Here is a 22158-nt window from a genome sequence, read left to right as displayed (position 1 = left end):
TGGAGGGGGCGGAGGCCGAGCTCCTCGGCCGCGAGCCAGCTTGAGAGTGGAGGTTCTGGATCCCGGGAGGAGCGAGGACCCGCGGGCGCTGGAGCTCGGCTAGGACACCCGCGGCCCGCAGCTCCGGTCCCGTCGCGCTTTCGTCCCTTCTGGGTGACCTCAACCCCTTTATACCGACCCCACCTCTCAGGCGCCGCCAGGACCGCCCCGTGGGGGAGGGGAGGAGGCGGCGACACCGCGCGCGCGGATTGGGCCCTCGCGGCCGCCGTAGTCCGTCGGGGCCGTAGGACGCCGGGTCCGGGGACGCGGAGGCCCGGAGGTCCCGGCTCTCGCCGCCCGCCGAGCACCAGGGAGCGCGGGATCGCGGGCTACGCGCGGAGCCGGCGCGGTCATGTAAGTCGGGTCCGACCTGAGCCGCGCGGCGACCGCGTGCCGCCGCCTCCTCCTGCCCGTCCGCTCGTCCCGGGCCGCCCAACCTGCCGGGCCGGTTCTCGGGGAGACGCGGCTGCCCTGGGAGCTAGGGACTCGGGTGCCGCCCCTGCCCGCCGGGGCCCGGGTGGCGCTGTCGCTGCAGATGTCCCCAAAACAAGTGAATTAGCTGAGAAGCGGGCAGGAAAGGGAAATACTTTGCTGTGAGACTCTCGTTTCCCTCGTCTCGGTGGCAGTAACGAGAACTGTGATTATCTTAGGGAAAGCGGTTTTACAAGGAATTCAGCTTCACGTAAATAATAAAACTGCTTTGCTAAAACAAAAGCCAGACAACACCCTTACGTCCCAAATGTTAAAAAGTATAACAATTCACTTTTAAATTTTGTATAAACTTAGAGTTGTTTTTGCTTATTCAGGGCCGACTACTGGAAGTCACAACCAAAGAAGTTCTGTGATTACTGCAAGTGCTGGATAGCAGACAACAGGCCTGTATGAAATTTCTAGTAACATATTCATGTGACGTGTTGCTTTTTGATCTAAGAGTTTGCAAGCGACTTTCATGTATAGTGAGTGCTCCTGATTATTTTCCCAAAACCTAGAAAGATGCCTTTTGTTTTGATTCCGCTTATGAAAGCTACGGTCCTCTTCATCAGTCTAACTTTGATTTCAAGGCCTAATTATTTCTGTGGCCTTTGAGGAAATGGACCGTGAGTGGGTAATCTCATCCATGTTTATGGAACTCCTGCCTCTTAAAAAGAATATTTTCCTTTCTCTTTTATGTTTCTTGTTCTCAGAGAAATTTGGAAGAACATCATTGTCCCCCTCATGAAATATAAACATAGTAACGATTTATCTTTGTAAGCTAGCTGGTTTTGTTTTGTTTTTGAGACAGGTTTTCTCTAGGTATCTCTGGCTGTCCTGGAACTGGCTTTATAGACCAGACTGACCTCGAACCAGAGAACCGCCTGCCTCTGCCTCTCTGGTGGGATTGAAGACGTGCGCCACCACCCGATTAATAACTCCAGCTTTTAAAGCATAAAGCAAAAAAGGCTTTCTTCCCTCTCAGATGTGTCATAACAGTACAAGCATACTATAGTAGAAACTTGGCTCCGTAGTGAAAAGCGCCTACAGCTTTTGCAGAGGGCTGGTATTCGGCCCCCAGCAGCACGTGGCAGTTCACAACCACCTGTGACTCCAGTTCCAGGTGCTCCAGCGACAGCTTCCTCTGACCTTCCCTGGCGGCTGTACTCATGTGGCACTTATGAACTTACACAGTCACGCACGCCCACAAAATAAGTTTTAAAAAGCTACAGTGTCTTGCCAGGCAGTGGGACACCAGCCTTTGATCCCAGCACTGGGGAGGCAGAGGCAGGTGGATCTCTGAGCTCCAGGCAAGCCTGCTTTACAGAGTGAGTTCCTGGACAGCCAGAACTACACAGAGAAAGCCTGTCTCGAGAAACAAAATGAAAGAAAACCAAAAGCAACGGTGTGTTATATATACATAACCTTTTCACTGGGCAGAACTGTTGTGAACGAAAAATGTTGCCAGCTTTCACCCTGTATTCCCTCGGTAAACACCTCTAAGTTGCCTGGAAGGTCTTTGGCCTTGAGGAGTATTGCTCTTCTGTTTTGGTCTTACTGATGGTTGCTAAAGAGTGTGCATATTTTGTTTGGCGTAGACTAATACTTACCAAAACTGCCATGAGGTTTTAAAACCACACAGCACCTGGGGGTACCTAGGCAGAAAAGTGAATTTTGTGAGTTATTGAAAAATAAATTATCTTTCCAGAAGTTTGCCTGTACCTCTCTAAATATCTAGTAATTTAGTCTTTAGCTACAGGCAATGTTCAGTTTTGAATGGTCCTTTCACATAGCACTCTTTGTAAGGTCTAACACCTGGAGGTAACCTGGTCTAGGAACACTAGATGCTTGTTTGCTTTGCAAACTCTAGCTTGAGTGTATTAGCTTGGTTAATACCTCGTACAGAATTTGACAGCATTTATTTTAAAGCATTTTTTTCTGGGACTTCTGATTTCTTGCCACCAGACATCTATAATTTATGAATTCCTAAGTAGGTCCCAGTGCTCACTCAGCCATCCGTGTCCCAGCCTTCTAATTACTGTTACTCTTCAAAAGTTGCTCCCCCTTTCACTGTGTCTATCCTTTTTTTAAAAAAAGAAAAAAAACAGGATTTCTCTGTGTAGCTATTGAACCTGTCCTGGAACTCGCCAGGGCTGTAGACGAGGCTTGCATTGAACTCACAGAGATCAGCCTGCCTCTGCCTCCTGAGTGCTGGGATTAAAGGTGTGCGCCACCACCATCCGACCCATGGCTATCTTTCTATTGTTTCCATGTGCATGTACTTTATTCCATCATGTTTACAGATAGCACAGGTTTTTGTTTTTGCTTTTGTTTTAACTGAACAGTATATCCTGATTCAGTCAGTCCCCAATAGATCGAATACAAGATTGTTGCTGCAAACAGTACTGTGGTGAATAACCTTGTTTATTGCATCATTTTGTGCAATGTGGGGAATTTTTTGTGTTTGTGTGGGTGTGTGTATACGTATACGTGTTGGAGTGCATGTTCCTCAGTGTGCAAGTCAAAGGACAATGTTCATGCGGGTCCTGGGGGTTGAGGTGGCTTGGTGTTAAGCACCTTTACCCACTAAGCCATCTTACCTGCCCAAATGAGGAATTTTTAAAATATCTATTCTTTTGAATGTTTTAAAGACCAAGTCTTTTTTGGGTTTTTGAGATAGGGTTTCTCTGTAGCTTTGGAGCCTATCCTAGAACTAGCTCTTATAGACCAGGCTAGCCTCAAACTCACTGAGATCCATCTGCCTCTTCCTCCCGAGTGCTGGGATTAAAACCCTGCACCGCCACCACCCAGCAAGACCAAATCTTTAAAGATATTGTTTATGTCTCTAATACAGCAAAACAGAAAATGAAATTTAGAGGCTTAACCAGTTTTGACATTTTGTGTTGAAAAGTAGTAGGTTTTGTTATTGTTGTTGTGGCTTTTGTTTCTTTGTAGGGTTTTTTGGTTTGGAAAAGTTTTGTTATTGCTACTTTCTTTTTGTTTTGAGGCAGGGTGTTGCTTGAGCAAATAGCTTAAGCTGGGCTGGAACTGGAATGCAGGTTTCTCTTGCTTCAGCCTTCCAAGTACTCGGGTTACAGATATATGCCCTGCTCAGCTGAGACATGCTTCTTCTTGGAAGTTGTTCCCAACACTTTAAGTCCTTATCACACCAATACTGACTGGACTAATCAGGAGGGTACTGATACCCTCTCCCGTGAGTGTGGTCATGCTGACCCATCTTAAGAACCAGAGACCATCTACTGGGAGAACATGACAATCTGCTTAGACCACTGGCACCATTGGATATAGGGCTCGGTTTGCATTAAAGCCAAGCATTTTTTATATTTCAGCCCTATATTTACAGTATTGGTTTACTGTGAATTTAATGATGCTTTTCCTTTTTCCCTTTCAAGAGTGTTGAATTTCATGAAAGAGGAAAGAATCACAAGGAAAATGTGGCCAAGAGGATCAGTGAGGTAATTTCAGTTGGCTCTTTGTTCATTTGTCTCTGCAAATGTTGATCCCATCTCTCACGTTCACCTTCACGTGTGTCTTATGTAGATTAAACAGAAAAGCTTGGACAAGGCAAAGGAAGAAGAAAAGGCATCCAAGGAGTTTGCTGCGATGGAGGCAGCTGCCCTGAAGGCATACCAGGAGGACCTGAAACGGCTTGGCTTAGAGTCAGGTAAGACATCAGCAAGACACTTCAAAACTAACATCCCAGGTCGTGCTGAGGGACCTTTTCATTGGTTCCATATAGGAGTTACGTACTGGAAATAATTCTAGTGTTTTTATTATGTGTCATGGTCTTATTTAGAATTGGACTTTGAAATGCTTATGTTTGCTTATGTTTTGTGCTGTTGCTATTGTGGTTGTTGTTTTGTTGTTGGCGTACCATCTCCCAGTATATCCTGGACTAGTCTTGAACTTGTGGGCTTCCTACCTAGGCCTTCTGAAATTAAAAAGCACGAGTCACCATATCTGGCTTGTTTTGCTTTTTATACTATGTATTTACTTACCTGTTTGTGTTGATGGAAGTGTGGAGTTCAGAGGACAGCTTGGAGGAGTCGGTTCTCTCCTTCACCATGTGGATCAGACTCGGGTCACAAAGCTCAGTGGAAGGGCCTTAAGGCTCTGAGCGATCTTACTGGCCCCATGTTTTGCTTTTAATGCTTCATCTTTTGGTGCCTTTGTTCATATCGGCCGTATTACTTTAACAGTTCCCTGCCGTAGCCCTAGCCTAGCTGAATGATTCGTTTCCAAAGCCTTAGGGCTTAGATACTCATTGTTATAGGTACTACTCATTTTAAAAAAAAAAAAAATCTGCATTATAATTATGTATTATCCGACTTTACCTCCAGCAGGCAGATTTATTTTGAGGGTAGGTAAGGGGTGTTATTGAATGTTTCTGTGTGGTTGAATTGAAGCTCTAAAGCAGAAAGTTTTTGTGAGATTTCTTCCGTAACAAATTTTATCAGTTACTTTTCTAGTTACAAGACACCTGTCAGGAGCAACTTAGAGGATAAATGTTCAGCTGTGGACAGTTTCAGAGGTTTGAGTCCACTGGGACTGGGCTGGCACGTGGTGGGTAAGCAAGATGGAAGCTTGTTCCCACGATCCAGACCAGAAGCAGAGAGAGCAGTCCAGAACCTGGAGGTTGATACAAATGTGGAGCACGGGCCACCACTGATGTCACTGCACCAATCAGCCCCACCTCCTACAGCTCCACAGCAGGTCGAGCGGTGGTAGCACATGCCTTTAATCCCAGCACTCGGGAGGCAGGAGCAGGCAGATCTCTGTGAGTTCAAGACCAGCCTGGTCTACAAGAGCTAGTTTCAGGACAGGTTCCAGATCAGCAGAGAAACCCTGTCTCGAAAAAACCGAAAGAAAAAAAAAGCTCCACGGCAAGGTGGGAACTAAATTCTTAAACCAGATATAGAGTGTGTGTGTGTATGTGTGTATACATACATATATGTGTGTGTGTGTGTATACATACATATGTGTGTATACATATACATATATATATATATTCTTTTTTTTTAAAATATGTAACCCAGATTGGCCTTGAACTTGTGATCCTCCTGCCTCAGCTTCTTTCAACAAATCCTACCAGTGTGGTGTGCACCACCACAACCAGCTAGAGTAGATCTTGATTGTTGGCCTCGTGTAGTAGTTCAGACGTTTTGGTTTTTGGATTTTGTGAACCACTGACTTTATTGACCTAAAGTAGACAGCATAATTTATAGGCACATGGGTGACCCTGAAAGAGCGGCATCATCACAAAAGCTTGCCCCATCCTAGGTCGCTCCCTTGCAGCATGGAGCCTCTTTTCAGTTAGCTTTTCACTTCAGTGCCTTCCCCCAATTCCCCGCTGGAACATGGTGGAATAATAGCCCATCAGCATGTACTTGACCATCGCCGTGTCAGTTGTTTGTCTCAGTGCATGACCGGGTCAGGCTATTCTCAGCTCCACGGTAGCGGTGGCGTGATCACCATCTTTCCACCTCTCTTTCCTGAGGGAGGTTTCCTGAGCCTCGCAGGAGGCGAGATAGAGAAGAGCCCTGTGTGAGCATTGGGTTGTCGTGCTATATTGTCACTTATTCTCAGTAATTTAGCCAGTTTTGACTCTCTCCATTAATAACCATGGCCACTGTAAAAAGTCGTCTTCCGCAAACAAGGACTGGAGCAGTCACACTGCTGGCCACCTGACTAGCACCTTGTGATACAACACAAGCCATTGCAGAGGGGGCTTCCTGCTCAGTTCGAGCCAAATTCTTCAGCGTGAAGTATACTCTTTAGTCTCTAATAAAAAGAACTCTTAATTATGGTTTTAAGCAGAATATTGCTTTCATGAAATAAGAATAATTGTCAGTTTAGTGTGTTCTAAATGTTAGTGTTTAAGGAAAAGAAGGGGCATGTAGTTCCAAAAAGTCATTTATTTATTAATAAATGAGAGTCTCACTGATTAATTTAAACTGGCCTCAAGCAGGCTCCCAAATTCTGGAATTACAAGCATGCATCATTACACCCAACTGAATAGAAAACATTTTAAGAGGAAAAATTAGTTAGGTATTTTCTGGACAGTTGGAGAAGTGTTAGTTGGAAACTCATCTTATTAATTTAATGTATATATAGATTAAAAGATTCCACTTAAGTGCCCATTTAAGGTTTTTGTTTGTTTGTTTTTGGTTTTTTGAACAGGGTTTCTCTGTGTAACCCTGGCTGTCCTGGAACTCACTCTGTAGACCAGGGTGACTTCGAATTCAGTAGACCAAGATGGCCTCAAGATCCACCTGGCTTTGCCTCCCAAGTGCTGGGATTAAAGGTGTGCACTACCACACTCAGCATAAATTAATTTTGATTATACATAAACATATCTCCTTGTCCATGATGGGGATATTGGTTTGTCTGTTTTGATATAGAGTCTCACTATATAGCTCTGGCTAGCCTGGAGCTCACTTTGTAGCCTAGGCTGGCCTCAAGCTCAAGATAGGCTGGCTGAGATTCCAGATGTGATTCACTATGCCCCTGTGGCATCCTTCTGGATTATATGTATTATGTTCTGTGAAAGATCTGCACCCCCATTCATGCCATTCATCACAGCACTCGGGAGACAGAGGCAGGCGGGTCTCTGAGCTCAAGGCCAGCCTGGTCTACAGGGCGAGATCCAGGACAGCCAGGGCTGCACAGAGAAACCCTGTCTCAAAGAAAAAAGAAAAGAATACTGCAGTTTCTCCTGTGTGTATCTTTTTGTGTTTGTTTTTCTCTGTAAGTTCATTTTCTGGATAAGAAATCTGATATCAGATGATGAATGTATTATAATATAGCTGATGCCAAGCTAACTACAAATGTTAGACTGATTTACATTTGTCTAGAAATAAAAAGTTGTTAATTGGTATTGGAAGTGTTAGCAGTTATGAGCAGAAAGCCAGAAAACAGTGTTTTCACATTCATGTACATACCATACGTGAGAGTCGAATTTCATTATACTTTTCAGATTAATCTATAAAAAAAACTATATTTATTTGCATTTCTTTGAATATTAGTAAAAGAAAATGTTTATTCTCTGTTAGGATGTTTGATTTTTAATTAATTATCACTAGGGACATTAATTTGTTTGTTGTTAGTTTTTCCATTTTTCTGGCATATGTTTTTGCTTTTGTTTCTTTTCATTGTATTTTACAAAAAAAAATTTAATCATGTTGTCGAATTTAACAGTATTTTTTAGGGTATTTTTTTAGGTTGTTTTGTTTTGTTCTTTCCGGTATTTTTGGCCTGGAGGGCTTTTGTTTGACTGTTTTGTTTTTCCAGACAGGGTTTCTCTGTGTAGCCCTGGCTGTCCTGGAATTCACTCTGTAGTCCAAGCTGGCCTCGGACCCAGAGATTTGCCTACCTCTGCTTCCCAAGTGCTGGGGTTAAAGGCGTGCACAACTACTGCCCAGCGTGGCCTAGAATTCATATTGGTGTGAAACAGTGAGAAGCCAGTGGGAAGTAGCTCAATAGCTTTGCCTTTGTTGGCGTGTCCCAGTGTTCTAACACTGATTCCTGTTACCATCAACACTGGTATTTGTTGGTGTAGGCAGGATACCTGTTTCTTAGACAGGGTTTCATGGAGCCCCAGCTGGCTAAGAACCCTTGATAACTAAAGATGGACTTTTAACTCCTGAGTCTCCGTCTCTACCTCTCAAGTACTAGGAGGCATGCACCGTCACTTTTATTTTTGGTTTTTTGAGACCGATTTCTTTGTAGCTTTGGAGCCTGTCCTGGAACTAGCTCTTGTAGACCAGGCTGGCCTCGAACTCACAGAGATTAGCCCCCCTTTGCCTCCCAAGTGCTGGGATTAAAGGCATGCACAACCACTGTCCTTAAGTTACCCCTTCTTATCTTTTTTTCTAGACATTCCACAACCAAGTATATCACCAGTGACCAGCACTGTCCAGCCCACCCCTCCATCGAATCAACAGAAAGAGAAGAAAAAGAAAAAGGAAAAGAAAAAGAAAGACATTTCGAAGGGTAGATGGGTGGAAGGCGTAACGGCTGATGGTCACTGTTACTATTATGATCTCATCACAGGAGGTAGGCTGGTAAAGCGTAGAATTACTAGAAAATATAAAAACAGTTTTTGTGTTGAGATTTTTATTTAATATTGATTTAATATTGGCATATGTTAAACAGTAAAAAAAAACCTAACTTCCTTTTTTCCACAAAGCTTAGAAAGTTATAATTTCAACATTTAGAAGGATGACCACAAATCAGAGACTAGCCTAGAATACACAGTGGGCCCCATGCCAGCTTGGGGTAAAGAAAAGAAAAATTGTAATAAGAGTCCCCTGCTTATTGCAAATCAGTGCCATGATTAAAGTTTCCTAAAGTCCTACCTGAACTTGGTGGCGCACACCTGTAATCCCAGCACTGGGGAGGCAGAGACAGGTGGATCTCTGTGAGTTCAGGGCTAGCATGGTCTACAGAGGAAGTTCCAGAACAGCCAGAGCTATTGTAGAGAGACAGGCCCTGTCTCGAAAAACCAAACCAAAAAAGAAAATCTTTTCAGTTTCTTACAAATTTCCACTTTCTTGAGGACAAAATCGGAGCTCTGCAGAAATATAACACTTCACCTGAGGGTCAGACCCTTCACATCTCTGTCAGTCTGTGTCGTAACCTACAAGGGTCTTGAAATAAAATGCCAATAGGAAAGATTTTGTTGGTTTTTTTTCCCCCATGAGACAGGGTTTCTCTGTATAGTTCTGACTGTCCTGAAACTCACTCTGTAGACTAGACTGGCCTCAAACTCACAGAGATCCACCTCCTCCTACCTTCCTAGTGCTTGGCTTAAAGGCCGCACAACCACCACCTGACTGGAAAGGTTTTCTAACTAGGAACTTTGGAAACCAAAAGCTGCTCTTTTTTTTTTTTTCTTTGCGTAGCTGTCTTGATTGACTATTTAATTTGGGCTGATGAGGTGATTCAGTGGGTGAGGTACCTGCCTCCAAGCCTGACGACCTGAGTTTAGTCCCCAGAACCCACATGGTAGAAAGAGAGAGCAGTCTCCCACAGATTGTCCTCCAGCCTACACTCATATACACAAAAAGTAAGTGGAACTGATGAATTTTGAGAATTTTCCTTTGTATTAATGTTAAATACCAGTTTCAGTAAAGTATATGAGTTTTTTCATAGGAGTATTAAAAACATTTTTGTATTCTCTTAAAACTTAATACATTTTTAAATATCCCATTTATATTCTGGGGCAAAGAAGGTTTGCCTGGCCTCAAATTCACAGCAGTGCTCGACTCAGCGTTTCAAATGCTGATATTATAAAGATGTGTCACTATTCACTTAGACTCCATTTTTAGGTGAATAGGTGTCTTCCTTTTGTGTTGCTGTGACAAAGTACCATGACCAAAGCAACTTATAAAAGAAAGCATCTATTTGGGCTCACAGCTCAGGTTAAAAGTTGGTGCGGGAGAATTGTCTGTGTTCTGTCAATCATGTTTTAAATAAAACGCTGATTGGCCAGGCAGGAGGTGTAGGTGGGAAAACCAGACAGGAAGTGGAAATGATGCTAGGAGAGCAGGAGGAATTCTAGGGAGGAGGAAGTTGATTCCCCCACTCCTGCCCAGACCACCGAAGCAGCAGGATGTAAGCTGCCCCACTGAAAAAGGTACTGAACCACATGGCTAACATAGATCAGAAAAATGGGTTAATCAAGATGAGAGAGTTAGCTAATAAGTAGCCTGACCTAACGGGCCAATCAGCTTTATAACTTACAGAGATTTCAGTGTGATTTTTCTCTGGGACTAAATAGCTGGGGGGCCGGACAGGACAGAAAACCCCCAACAAGCAGGCCCTCTCATGTTACAAAAAGTCCATAACCATCATGGCAGGGAGCATGGCAACAGGCAGGCATGGTGCTGGAGCAGTCACAGAGCTTACATCTCATCCACAGCCAGGAGGCAGAGAGAGTGAGCAAACTGGGAATGGTGTAGGCTTTGGAGACCTCAAAGTCTCCACCCCAGCAACACATCTCCAAGAGGGCCACACTTTTAATCCTTCCCAAACAGTTCACCAGTTGGCCACCAAGTGTTCAAATACATGAGCCTCTGGGGCCATTCTAATTTAAACCACAATAACAAGGCATCTCACAGAAGAATTAAACACATAAAAATGGTGAAAGGAAAGAAAGAAAGAAAGAAAGAAAGAAAGAAAGAGAAAGAGAGAAAGAGAGAAAGAGAGAAAGAAAGAGAAAGAACGAACCTACCAAGTACAAATGCTCTAACCTCTAAGAAAAGTTCTACCAGACCCTAATAATTACTGTGGGAGTTTCAGTAACTCTTGACCATGCTGCTATTTCTAAGTTATGTGGTATTCACAAGTATTCTGTGCAGTACCACTAAGGATATATGTTGTTTCTTTCATTTTTTTCAATAATAAACTATTTTATAGTGTTTTGTATGTAATAAGGACTCTTATGGATTTTTGCCTAATTAAATTTTGGGGACTTGTTTTATTTTAAAGCAAAATTGTTTTACAATGTATTTATTTTGTTTTAAGCATCTCAGTGGGAGAAGCCAGAAGGATTTCAAGGGAACCTAAAAAAGGTAATTATATTTATGCCGTCTTTGCTTTATTCTCGCAAGTGATTGGCTTCTGGAGTCGGCAAGTTGGGTTGGGTGGCTGATTGGCTTTGTGGTGCTGGGGCTTGGTCCTAGGCCTTGTGAATAGCCACCATTCTACCCCTGAGCCAAACAAACTCTGATTGCTGTGGCTTTTTGTAGAATTTTGTTAAGCAAATTTATTTCCAAATAAGCAGGTTCTCTTCATCCCCCCAGCCTCGCTTCTTTCTTCCTGTAATGCTTGTGTTAGAAGGGTACATACACAACCATACAGGATAAATGATTAGTCGATTTTCAGTCGCTTCTTGTTTACATGTCTGTCCAACTGGACAGAATTCCTGGCTTTGAGAGAGAGGACACTTTCTGTTTGAAAGTTAGTAGTGACTAACAAAAGCCGGGCTGCGTTGCCATGAACTTTGTCACCGCTCTTGACTGCAGGTACAAAAGACAGGACAGCACGTCTGCCTTCGTCAGTAGAGAGCGCTGTCGTTCTTCTCACTGTGTTGTTTTCTCCCTCCTGTTAGACAGCAGCAAGGGCCATTTGGGTAGAAGGTTTAAGTGAAGATGGTTACACCTATTACTATAATACAGAAACAGGAGGTGAGTGTTACCTTTGATTTTTTTGTTTTGTTTGGTTTGGTTTGGTTGGTTGGTTGGTTTTTCCAGACAGGGTTTCTCTGTAGCTTTTGGAGCTGTCCTGGAACTGGCTCTTGTAGACCAGTCTGGCCTCGAACTCACATCTGCCTGCCTCTATCTTTGATTATTTTAACTTAAAACTTTACCCAAAACTGCTTATGAGCTATTTTGTACCAAGTACATATTATCACTTATAAGGGGTACTTAAAATATTTCTATGTATGTATTTCTATGTATGTATTAATATATACATATTATACTAATTAATAATTATTAATATTAGTGATCAATGCTATTCCTCTTTTTTTTTAAAAAAATGAATTTATACTCGCTATATATGAGCCTGGTGCCCAAGGAAGCCTGAAGAAGGCATCAGATCCCCTGGAACTGGAGTTGCGGGTGATTTTGAGTTACCATGTGGGTGCTGGAATTGAACCCTGGTCCTCCCTGAGCAACAAAAATTAACTGTTGAACTAGGTGGTGGTGGTGGCGCATTCCTTTAATTCCAGCACTTGGAAGGCAGAGGCAGGTGTTATAAGTTGGAGGCCAGCCTAGTCTACAAAGCAAGTTCCAGGACAGACAGGGTTCTTACACAGAGAAACCCTGTCTCAAAACAAACAAACAAAAGGCATTTGCAAATTTAAAAAAAAAACTTCAACTCTCTAAAATTACTGAGTCTCATGATTGATTTAATAATTTTCCTTCTAAATACCTATAGTTATCACCTAGTTTGACTTTTGTCGTGGTAAGGATCAAACCTGAGAGCCAGTGCATGCTAGCATGTGCCCTCTTATTGAACTACACCTAGGCCTTCACCATTTTCTTTTAAGAAAACAAAACTGAGCCGGACAGCGGTGGCACAAGCCTTTAATCCCAGCACCTGGGAGGCAGAGGCAGGTGGATCTCTGTGAGTTTGAGGCATGCCTGGTCTGCAAAGTGAGTTCTAGGACAGTCAGAACTGTTACACAAAGAAACCCTGTCTTGAAAAACAAAACAAACAAAAACAAAAGCCTTGTATTAGGGATGTTGTTTAATGGGTAGAGTGTTTGCAGAGTCCTGGGTTTAACCTATAGTATTACAAAAATCTGGGTATGGGTATTAGGAAGGTGGCCTGTTAGGTAAAATTCTTGCTGTCCAAGTGTGAGGGCCTGGGTTCAAATTCCCAGCACCCACATAGCAAGGTGTGGATGCAAGCACCTGTAACCCCAACGCTGGGGAACAGAGTTGAGCAAATCCCAGGGCTTGTTGTGTGGAGGTAAAGCAGGCAGACCTTGAACTCATGGAAATCCTCCTGCCTCTCTCTCCTAGTCTCCTTCATTCTTAAAATTGTCTCAGTTGGTTAACAAATTGTACAGTTCCTCTCCTTTTCGTTAACTAAAGGTAGAGACAAGACTGTTAAGAGACTTGGCTGGTCCTAAAACCCAGTGACCACTAGATGGCAGTGGAGTTCAGCCAGTTGAGACACCTTTACTGTAATAATATAGTCATCTCTTCACTCTGTTGTAGGGACTCCAGAAAACCCTACCATAAGTTTCAGGAAATACCTTTAAAGTCATTATCACTATGTTTCTTAAAATTGTTTTCAGGTAAACTGAAGATGTTTAAGACTTATCACCCACTCCCCAGTTCCTTCCCATTGGAGTTAGGGTTTATGAGTTTAGTAAGTGCAGGTCGTCCTACGTTTCTGAATGATAGAAAAAAATGAGAGGTTTTTGAGCTCTTTTCTTCATGAAGTGTGTGTGTATAATGCGGTATTATTTAGTAATTGTACATGATAAAGAAAGTGTTATACTGCTAAGTATTGCTAAATAAGTAATACAGTTCTTAAACTGTGTTGATCAGAGTCCAAGTGGGAGAAGCCTGATGACTTCGTCCCACACGCTGGTGACGGGCCTTCTAGTAAGGACAGTGAAAAGTCCCCTGACACCCTGGAAGAGCCCAAGTCCTCAGATTCCCACAGTGACTCTGACGGCGAACAGAAGAAGGCCGGGGAGGCCACTGCAGACACGAAGAAACTAATCATCAAGTTTAAGGTAAAATCCAAGAGGACTTGTTAAGAAAAATCATGTCTAGGGATGTGGTTGTATTACATTCAGTCCCAGCCCTTGGGAAGCAGAGGCAGGCAGCTCTCTTGAGTTTGAGGCCAGCTGACCTACATAGAGAATTCCAGGTCAGCCAGACAACAGTGAGACCCTGTCTAGGGAAAAGGAGTGAGAAAATCGTGTTGCTTATCATGTGGCATATTCTGGTGACCTCAGTACTTGGGAAGCTAAGATGGGAGAATTGGAATAGAAGTTCAGGATCAGCAAGCTTCTCGTGGATGGTAGTTTACAGAGGCTGGAAACCTGGTACGTGGATGGTGTACACACCAGAGTGGGAAAGTGGGTTAAAGGGCTTTCTTAGACCAGTGAAGATAGGTCAAAAGAACCAGTCCTGTGTCTTCTATGGGGACTGCTTCTGCCCCAAGGGGGAGTTAGCCTATTCCAATCCCCGCTTACACACCTGAGACAGTTTCTCTATGCAGCCCTGGCTGTCCTATCGTTTACTCTGTAGATCAGTCTGACCTCGAACTCACAAATATTTTCCTTCCTCTACCTACCTTCAGAGTCTGGTAAAAGACATGCACCACCACTGCCTTTATGTACCATCATGGTGCATGTTTTAAAAGTATCCTTAAACATATGCATTAAAGTTTGAGATAGTGAAAACCCTGATCAAGTTCTTCCGTGTACATTTATTGTTATGTGGAAATTTAAAAACACTAATGAATGGGTGTTAGTCTTAAGAAGACCTTTTAAGGAAATTTGGGGGTTGTCTATAGCAGTTCTGCTTGAAGTGTGTTGTTTATTTTTATTGGCCTTTGCATTTCAGGAAAAAAATAAAAGTACTGAAAAAAGAACTGACCCAGAAATACAAAAAGAAAAAGGTAGCCCCAAACAGAATCCACCGAATACAAGTGAAGAAAAGCCTAAAACACTTAAGAAATCAACAAACCCTTACGGGGAGTGGCAAGAAATCAAACAAGAGAGCGAGTGTCAGTAAGTACCTGAGAGGTCATCCCCTGCTGTGCCCAAGCACCTCAGCCTATTGCAGCCACGAACCGCATGTACGCTGTGCTCCTTAGATCTGTAGCTCTCCCTGCACTTCTAAAATAGTCTGTTTTAACATATGGAACAGCGGTTGTTTTAAAGGAAAGGAGTGATTGTGCTGTGTCCTACCAAAGCCTCACCACATTCACACACTCATCATTTTTTTTATCAGAAAAACAAATACTTGCAGTAAATACTTTGCAAGGTACTTTATCTATAGAATGTGTTTGAAGGCAAAGCTTTTACCCTCTTATTCTCTTGAAATGTCTCGCTATACTTCAAAGTTTTTTGTTTTCTTTTGTTTTTTAATTTATTTAACTTTATTTTATGTGCATTGGCATCAGATCCCCTGGAACTGGAGTTACAGACAGTCGTGAGCTGCCCTGTGGGTGCTGGGAATTGAACCTGGATCCTTTGGAAGAGCAGCCGGTACTCTTAACTACTGAGCCATCTCTCCAGTCCCAAAGTTTTGTTTTTTATGTGGGTGTGGATTTTGTTCTGGTTGGTTTATTGGTCAATTGGTTTGATTTGGGGGTTTTGTTTTGTTTTTTTGAGTCTTGTGTAGCCTCAGACTAGCCTTGAACTCCTGATCTGGCCTCACCTCATGGGTGCCAGTATTAACAGGTGTGTGCCACCATAGCTGACCCTTCCAAATTTTTAAACTCATATTGAAAGCAGAGTTTGTCAACAGTTTAGCATAATTGTGCTAAAGGTGATACCTGACTAATGGCACTGGCTTAACTGCTCAGATGAGTTTTCTTTTTACCAGGTAAGTAAGATCCTTTAAAGGAACCTTCCGCCAGGTGGTGATGGTACATGCCTTTGCCTTTAATCCCAGCAGTTGGGAGGCAGAGGCAGGCAGATCTCTGTGAGTTCGAGGCCAGCCTGGTCTACAAGAGCTAGTTCCAGGACAGACTCCAAAGCTACAGAGAAACCCTGTCTGAAAAACAACAACAACAAAAAATCATAGAAACCTTCCAGGTGAAGTAGGAAAGGTATATGGATAAAACAGTTATTTCTTAAAACACTGCTTTGAAAGAATAGTGTAGAATGAAACCTTTTTATGTCCTTTCATGGTGAATTACTAATTATTAAAATTCTTGGCCGAGGGTGGATTGCACACTGATGGCACCAACACGTGGGAGACAGAGGCAGGGTTTGCTTCAGAAGCATGGGCTACAGAGTGAATCTTAACTCAAAGTTACCAGAACCCAAACTATACCCTGCTTTTTAATGAAAAGGCAGTACTTTTTTCATAGTGAAATAATGGGAGTACTGAACAACTCTGTATACCAGACTTTATCCCCCAGCTATGACATTGGTGCCTCTCCCTGGAAGTTACTGGATAATCAGCCAGTCCATTCCCTTCTTCAGTTCTTGTCACTTAAAACAGGAAGATGGTTTTATACCCACTTATGTGTGAGAAAGGATTGGGGTGGGCAAAAATGTCACCTGATTCATAAGCAAGGAAAAGAGACTGGGAGGAGAGGTCACAGCAGGAGGTTCAGGGGGCAGAGAGTGAGGGAATGAGGGAGGAGAATCTACTAAAACACTTTGTTCAGATTGCTAGCATGATGTCTAATTCCTTGTAAGTTGAGGTAACACTTTTTAATTAAAAAGTAGGAAAATTGTCCTCTGTAGCATCTCCTATTTCAAAATTGATGTATCTTTCTCATGCTTGTTGAATTTCAGGCTCGCTGGACTATAGCAAGCTCTCTTGTCGGGCTGTCTTTGGACCTCCAGCCTGTAAATAACGGCCTGCAGACTTATTATTAAAGAAAGCTTGGCCTTAGCTTGGCCTTTTTCCCAACTAGCTCTAATAACTTAATTAAACAGTATTTTTTTAATCTACATTCTGCCACATGGCTTGATTACCTCCTCTTAGTATGGCACATCTGACTTGCTCAGAGTCTCCTGGTGAAATCCGGCACCTAGATTCCCCCTTCTAGTATCTCTGTCTCTCCTGCCCAGCTATTGACCATTTAGCTCTTTTTTAAACCAATCAGGAGGTGCCTTAGGCAAAGACACCTTTACAGTATACCTTTACAGTATAAAAAATATAAATAATAATATTTAAATAATTATTAAATTATTAATAATATTAAAATATTATTAAGTTATTATTTAATAATATTTAAATATAAATAAAAATAAATATAAAAATATTTTTTATACCTTTACAGTATAAAAAATATTCCACAACCTAGGCAGCTTAGTATGTAATAGATTGTTTCCAACTTTATAAGTAGATTAACCTAGTTTCTTTTTTTCTTTATTTACTTATTTAGATTTTTCAAGACAGGGTTTCTCTGTGTAGTCTTTGCTGTCCTGGAACTTTCTCTGTAGATCAGACTGTCCTCAAACTCTCTTAACCTAGTCTAAATTAAGTTAAATTTAAATTTAAAAAGAGCTAAAACAGTCCTGGTTAACTTTTGTCATGGACCAGTTCTTACTCCCAAGCTCATTACTAATAATTTCTGAATGAACATGGCCTGAACTGAGTGAATACTGATGCGGATACTGGACAGGGGAGGATGCTACAGTACTGCTGTATATCAACATTGATCCAGAGTATCAGCCAGAGCACCTGCTCCAGCTGCATCCTGCAGTGTCTGCTGTACAGAAGACAGCGAGGACAGCCATCATAGAACATAAATTAAAGCTTTTCTTTATCTAAAGGTTCCTTAACTTATTATGGGTGCTTATTGCTCTTGGAGAGGACCTCGGTTTGGTTCCCAGCATCCACATGATAACTAACAACCATCTGTAACTCTGGTTCCAGAAGGAGATATCTGGTTCTGATATCTCCTGGCCTCTGTGGCCACTTCACACATGTGGTATGCAGACACACATGCAAGCAAAATGTCTATCACTCATAAAATAAGAATAAAATCTAAAGTGAACTCTGGGAAGCATATTTTCAAAAAATTAGATTCTTCATCTCCCATCTCTGATTTTCTCTATCTGTCTGCTTTATTCTCTATCTACTGAATTCTTCTCTCCAAAAAGGATATTTGGTCCCCAGCAGACTTTATAGTCTCAGCTGCTGAAAATGATCTTTCTGCTCTGTGTTCAGAACTCTGATGGGTGGATTTGATGAGCTAGCTCTTCCATAGACTAGTTCACTGTCTAGAGCCGTGATTCTCAACATGTGGGTCGCAACCCCTTGGGAGTCAAATGGTCCTTCCACAGGGGTCACCTAAAACCATTGGAAAACATAAATATTTGCATTAGGATTCATAACAGTAGCAAAAAAAAAATCACAGTTAGGAAGTAGCAGTGAAAATAGTTTTATGGTTTGGGGGGTGAGGCCACCACAGCATGAGGAAGTGTATTAAAGGGTCACAGCGGGGGGGGGGGGGGCTGGAGGGATAGCTCAGAGGTTAAGAGCATTGCCTGCTCTTCCAAAGGTCCTGAGTTCAATTCCCAGCAACCACACGGTAGCTCACAGTCATCTGTAATGGGGGTCTGTGCAGTCATACACACAGACAGAATATTGTATACATAATGAATAAATATTTTTTTAAAAAAAGGGTTACAGCGGTTGAGAACCGCTGATCTAGGGGATAGGGTACTGATAGGCTCATGTTAGGGAACTGATTTCTGGTCCAGCCAGATTGTTTTTTACTGACCATGTGGATAGTCGCAGGGCTATTTCTCAAAATAAAAACATGCTAGGCAAATAATTCATTGAATCTACCACAACAGAACATTAAGGTTCCATTCTTTTCCATCTTGTGTTATGTAAACCTTCAGAATTTCTGTGTTTATACTGCGTAGAGTATATGAGCGGAGTGTTTTCTAAGATGCTGTATCCTTTGTGCAGCAGAAACAGAACTAATGAGACCTGTCCTAGCCCATATAAGTCAGAGTTCGGTGTGTTGAGACTAAAATCAGTATTTTAAATCAGCTAGAACTAGGCAGTGCACATCTAACTCAGGCCGGAGGCTCGGGAACTCAGGGTCATTCACAATGACATTAGAAAGTACAGGGTTAGCCTGGACTACATGAGACCCTTTCTCAAAAAAGCCAGAACAGGAGCAGCATAGTGTTCCTGATGACCAGCCTCTGATCCCCTCAGTGCTATGGTTGGCTTGTGGTGCTTCACTGGCTTGTGGTTTATATGCAGACATTTACCTAATCTGTCAGGTTATAGTTTAGATTTCTTTCTGTTCCAGAGAAGAGGTCGATTTGGAACTTCCAAGCACTGAAAGCGAGTATCTGTCAACTTCAGAAGCTGCTGCTGGAGAAATCAAAGTGGTATTTAAAGAAAAAACAGTCTCTTCTCTGGGAATTGCAGCAGATGGGGTGGCTCCAGTCTTCAAAAAGAGAAGAATTGAAAATGGGAGATGTCGGAATTTAAGACAGCGAGCTGACGATGAGTGAGTGACTGGGAACGTTGTGAGTGCTGTGGACAGAGGAGACGGCGCTTTCCAAGCCTCTCTGTGCTTTGCGTACTATAGTGCTGCAGTTTACATTCCTGCTAAATGTATTTTGTGTGACTCAGAATAAATCTTTTTTCATGTGAAATTTATTTTTGTTCCTTAAGTGGAAGCCTACCACATTGCATTGTAATATAGTGTATTATGTTCAATGTCTAAAATTGCTAATTATATGATAATTTAAGATGCTATGTATCTGTTATTTAAAACTTGGGGAAGACCCTAGCTCTGTTCTTATTCATATGAGCATACCTTGTCCTGTATTGAAAATGCATTATTTCCACACACTGAAATTAACCTGTTACCTGGGAAATACGAATCAGACAGAGACGTGCACAGCCCCATGGTAGTCTGGTTTTGATGGTCCTTCCTGAAGCCTGGATGTAGTATGCATAGCAACTTGTCTTACTCAGTTTAAGACCAGTTTAAGACCAGAAGCAGGAGCCTCTTGGGTACTAAAGAGTAGAGTGACGGCTGGACCAGGGGTCAGCTCACAGCGCAAAGTGTGAAAAGTGTTAAGGGAACTAGAGATGGAATGCAGCTTCTGCCGTGGCATTCTAGAACAGTCCTTTCCCAGTCAGGCCTCCTTTTCATAGCCCTAGGTCCACTGGAAGGTTTATCTAAGGTAATGTAAACAAAAGGCTTGAACTAAAATAGGCTTTGTGGTCCACTTAGATGGTTCCCATTTTTTGACTACATTTCTTAGTAGAAATTTCATATTCTATTTGAAGTACTTTTCTTTATATTTTTGCATATTTTTATTTATATTTTTCTTAAGTTGTACAGTAATGTAACTTTTGGTAGCAAATATTTGTCTTTGCTAGTATATATGTAAGAATAGCTTATTAAAACCATAAATTAAATATTGGTCCTTTTTCTAATATGAATCAAAGCTTCCTTATCATTTGCAAAATAGCATTTGGAGATTAATCTTTGCAATTATTCAGGCCTAAACTTTACATTTTGAAGCATTTTACAGTTTATTTTGTGAAGAGTCTTGCTTTATTGTCTAGGCTGACCTCAAATCCAGATTCTTAGGCCTAAGATTACTCAGGAGTTCTGAAATTAACAGGTATACCACCATCACACCTGAGTGTTTGATAGCTGAGGTTTTTTTTGTTGTTTCCAAGGCAGGAATTCTATGTATCTTTGGGGCCTGTCCTGGATGGAACTAGCTCTTGTAGTTGAGTTATTGTTCTTTGACTGGGGTAGTCAAGGGTTTGAGTCAGGGTCTCCCTATATATCCTAGACTACCTTCAAACTCGCAGTTAACATCCTGCCTAAACCTTAGTGGCCTTAGTGCTGGAATTGTAGGCATGAGCCAACAGACCCCTCTGGTTTACTGGGTTTGGGGGGTTTGGTTTGGGGGTTTTATTTTTGTTTGGTTTGTTTTTTGAGACCCTCCTGTCTCCCAGGCTAGCCTGGAACTCCCTAGGTAGTTTGACTGAAGATGCCGTTTTGAATTTAACGATCCTCATGTTTTCTGCTTCCCCAGAGCTGGGATTATAGTTGTATGCTGCCCCTCCCGGTTTATATGGTGCTGGATTGTGTTGGACAAGCACCAACTGAGCCATATTCTACCATGTTTTTAAATTTTGATAGGTTATTTGTCATGTAGCCAAGGAGTATGTATTATTAGTCCGTGGCGCTTCTCAACTAGAAAAGACTAAAAGTGCCGTGTATTTATGCTTTAGTCACACTTAGCTCCTATAAAACGCGATATTGAAGACCTTTGTTAAATTTGTATTTGTTTCTTCTGAGACGGAGTCTCACAGTGTATCCCTGGCAGGCCTGGACTATGTAGATCTGCCTGCCACTCACAGTGAACCTACTTAACTCTGCCTCTCAAGTGTTAGGATTAAAGATATTTACCACCAGACCTGGTCCCCCAGGTTGTTTTAAGGGGCAGTGAAATTAGTGTGTGTATAAGGCACTTGGGGAATACTGTTAATACTTTAGAGTATATACAGATGGACACAAAATAAAAATAAAAATAAACAAGGACCAAGTTCCCCCCCACCCATACCTGACTTAGTCCTTTGTCCTTGTCCCGCCTCTCTCACTGAGTCCCAGCTTCCGTGTGCAGTCATGTGGAATCTACGTGCTTTACTTAAAACAGCAATTAAAGCTACGGGCTTTTAGTCCCCAAAATAGCTTAAATTCACTGGGTAGTGGTAATGATGGCTATACAGTGTGGCTAGACTAGGGCTGGGGACATGGTTTAGTTATTGAGTGCTTGCCTACTATTCCTAACACCCTAGGTCAGTCTCCAGTGCGCTCACACACACACACACACACACACACACACACACACACACACGCGCGCGCGCATGCGCGCGCGCACACGCAGAGTATCTAGTGATACTCAACTGTAAATATGGGCTGGAGAGAAATTCCTCAGGACTCCTCAGGAAAACCTTAGTTCACATCCAGAGCTTCCCCCCTTTTTAAAATTATTTTTATCTTACGGGCATTGGTATTTTGCCTGGTGTAGTCTGTGTGGGAGTGTCAGATCCTGAGTTACAATATGAGCTGCCATGTGGGTGCTGGGAATTGAACCCGGGTGTTCTGGAAGAGCAGTCAGTGCTCTTAACCGCTGAGCCACCTCTCCAACTCCAGAACCCCCTTTGTAAAATGTCAGCTGTAGCGAGGTAGTGATGGCATGTGACTTTAATCCCAGCACTTGGGAGTCAGATCCAAGTTCGAGACCTGAGAAGTCTGTCGAACAAGCTCCAAGACAGCCAGGGCTACACAGAGAAATGCTGTCTTGAAAAACCAAGCTAGCTATGGTGCTTCACTCTTTATAGACATTTTCTCACCATCATATCTATTGAGTGCTTTTTTTTTTATTTTACCGTTTTAATTTTTAAA

The 22158-nt window shown here is 42.4% G+C and overlaps 1 protein-coding gene across 2 annotated transcripts; it reads left to right on the top strand.

Annotated features, from left to right (window-relative positions):
* The first annotated feature begins 253 nt into the window (after window positions 1–253).
* Wbp4 (WW domain binding protein 4) lies at window positions 254–19473 on the top strand. 2 transcript variants are annotated; one of them, XM_085698293.2, is made up of 10 exons: window positions 254–393; window positions 846–918; window positions 3924–3986; window positions 4072–4195; window positions 8407–8586; window positions 11059–11105; window positions 11645–11720; window positions 13599–13789; window positions 14628–14794; window positions 19024–19473. In XM_085698293.2, coding segments are annotated over exons 1-10 (1131 nt in total). In that variant the 5' UTR covers window positions 254–391; the 3' UTR covers window positions 19232–19473. The 2 variants fall into 2 exon arrangements, with proteins under 2 accessions (XP_085554419.1, XP_085554420.1); XM_085698294.2 differs by having other exon boundaries at window positions 19007–19473.
* The last annotated feature ends 2685 nt before the right edge of the window (window positions 19474–22158 follow it).

The sequence above is a fragment of the Myodes glareolus genome, chromosome 12 (assembly GCF_982192425.1).
Source record: "Myodes glareolus chromosome 12, mMyoGla1.1, whole genome shotgun sequence".
Lineage (NCBI taxonomy): Eukaryota > Metazoa > Chordata > Mammalia > Rodentia > Cricetidae > Myodes > Myodes glareolus.
The sequence above is the reverse complement of the archived record's forward strand: the minus strand, read 5'-3'. Positions and strand labels throughout refer to the sequence as shown.

Coding starts and splice junctions, on each gene's coding strand:
- Wbp4 (XM_085698293.2), top strand. Junction 8,587..11,058: donor TTATGATCTCATCACAGGAG/GTAGGCTGGTAA, acceptor TTTTGTTTTAAG/CATCTCAGTGGGAGAAGCCA. Junction 11,106..11,644: donor TTCAAGGGAACCTAAAAAAG/GTAATTATATTT, acceptor CCCTCCTGTTAG/ACAGCAGCAAGGGCCATTTG.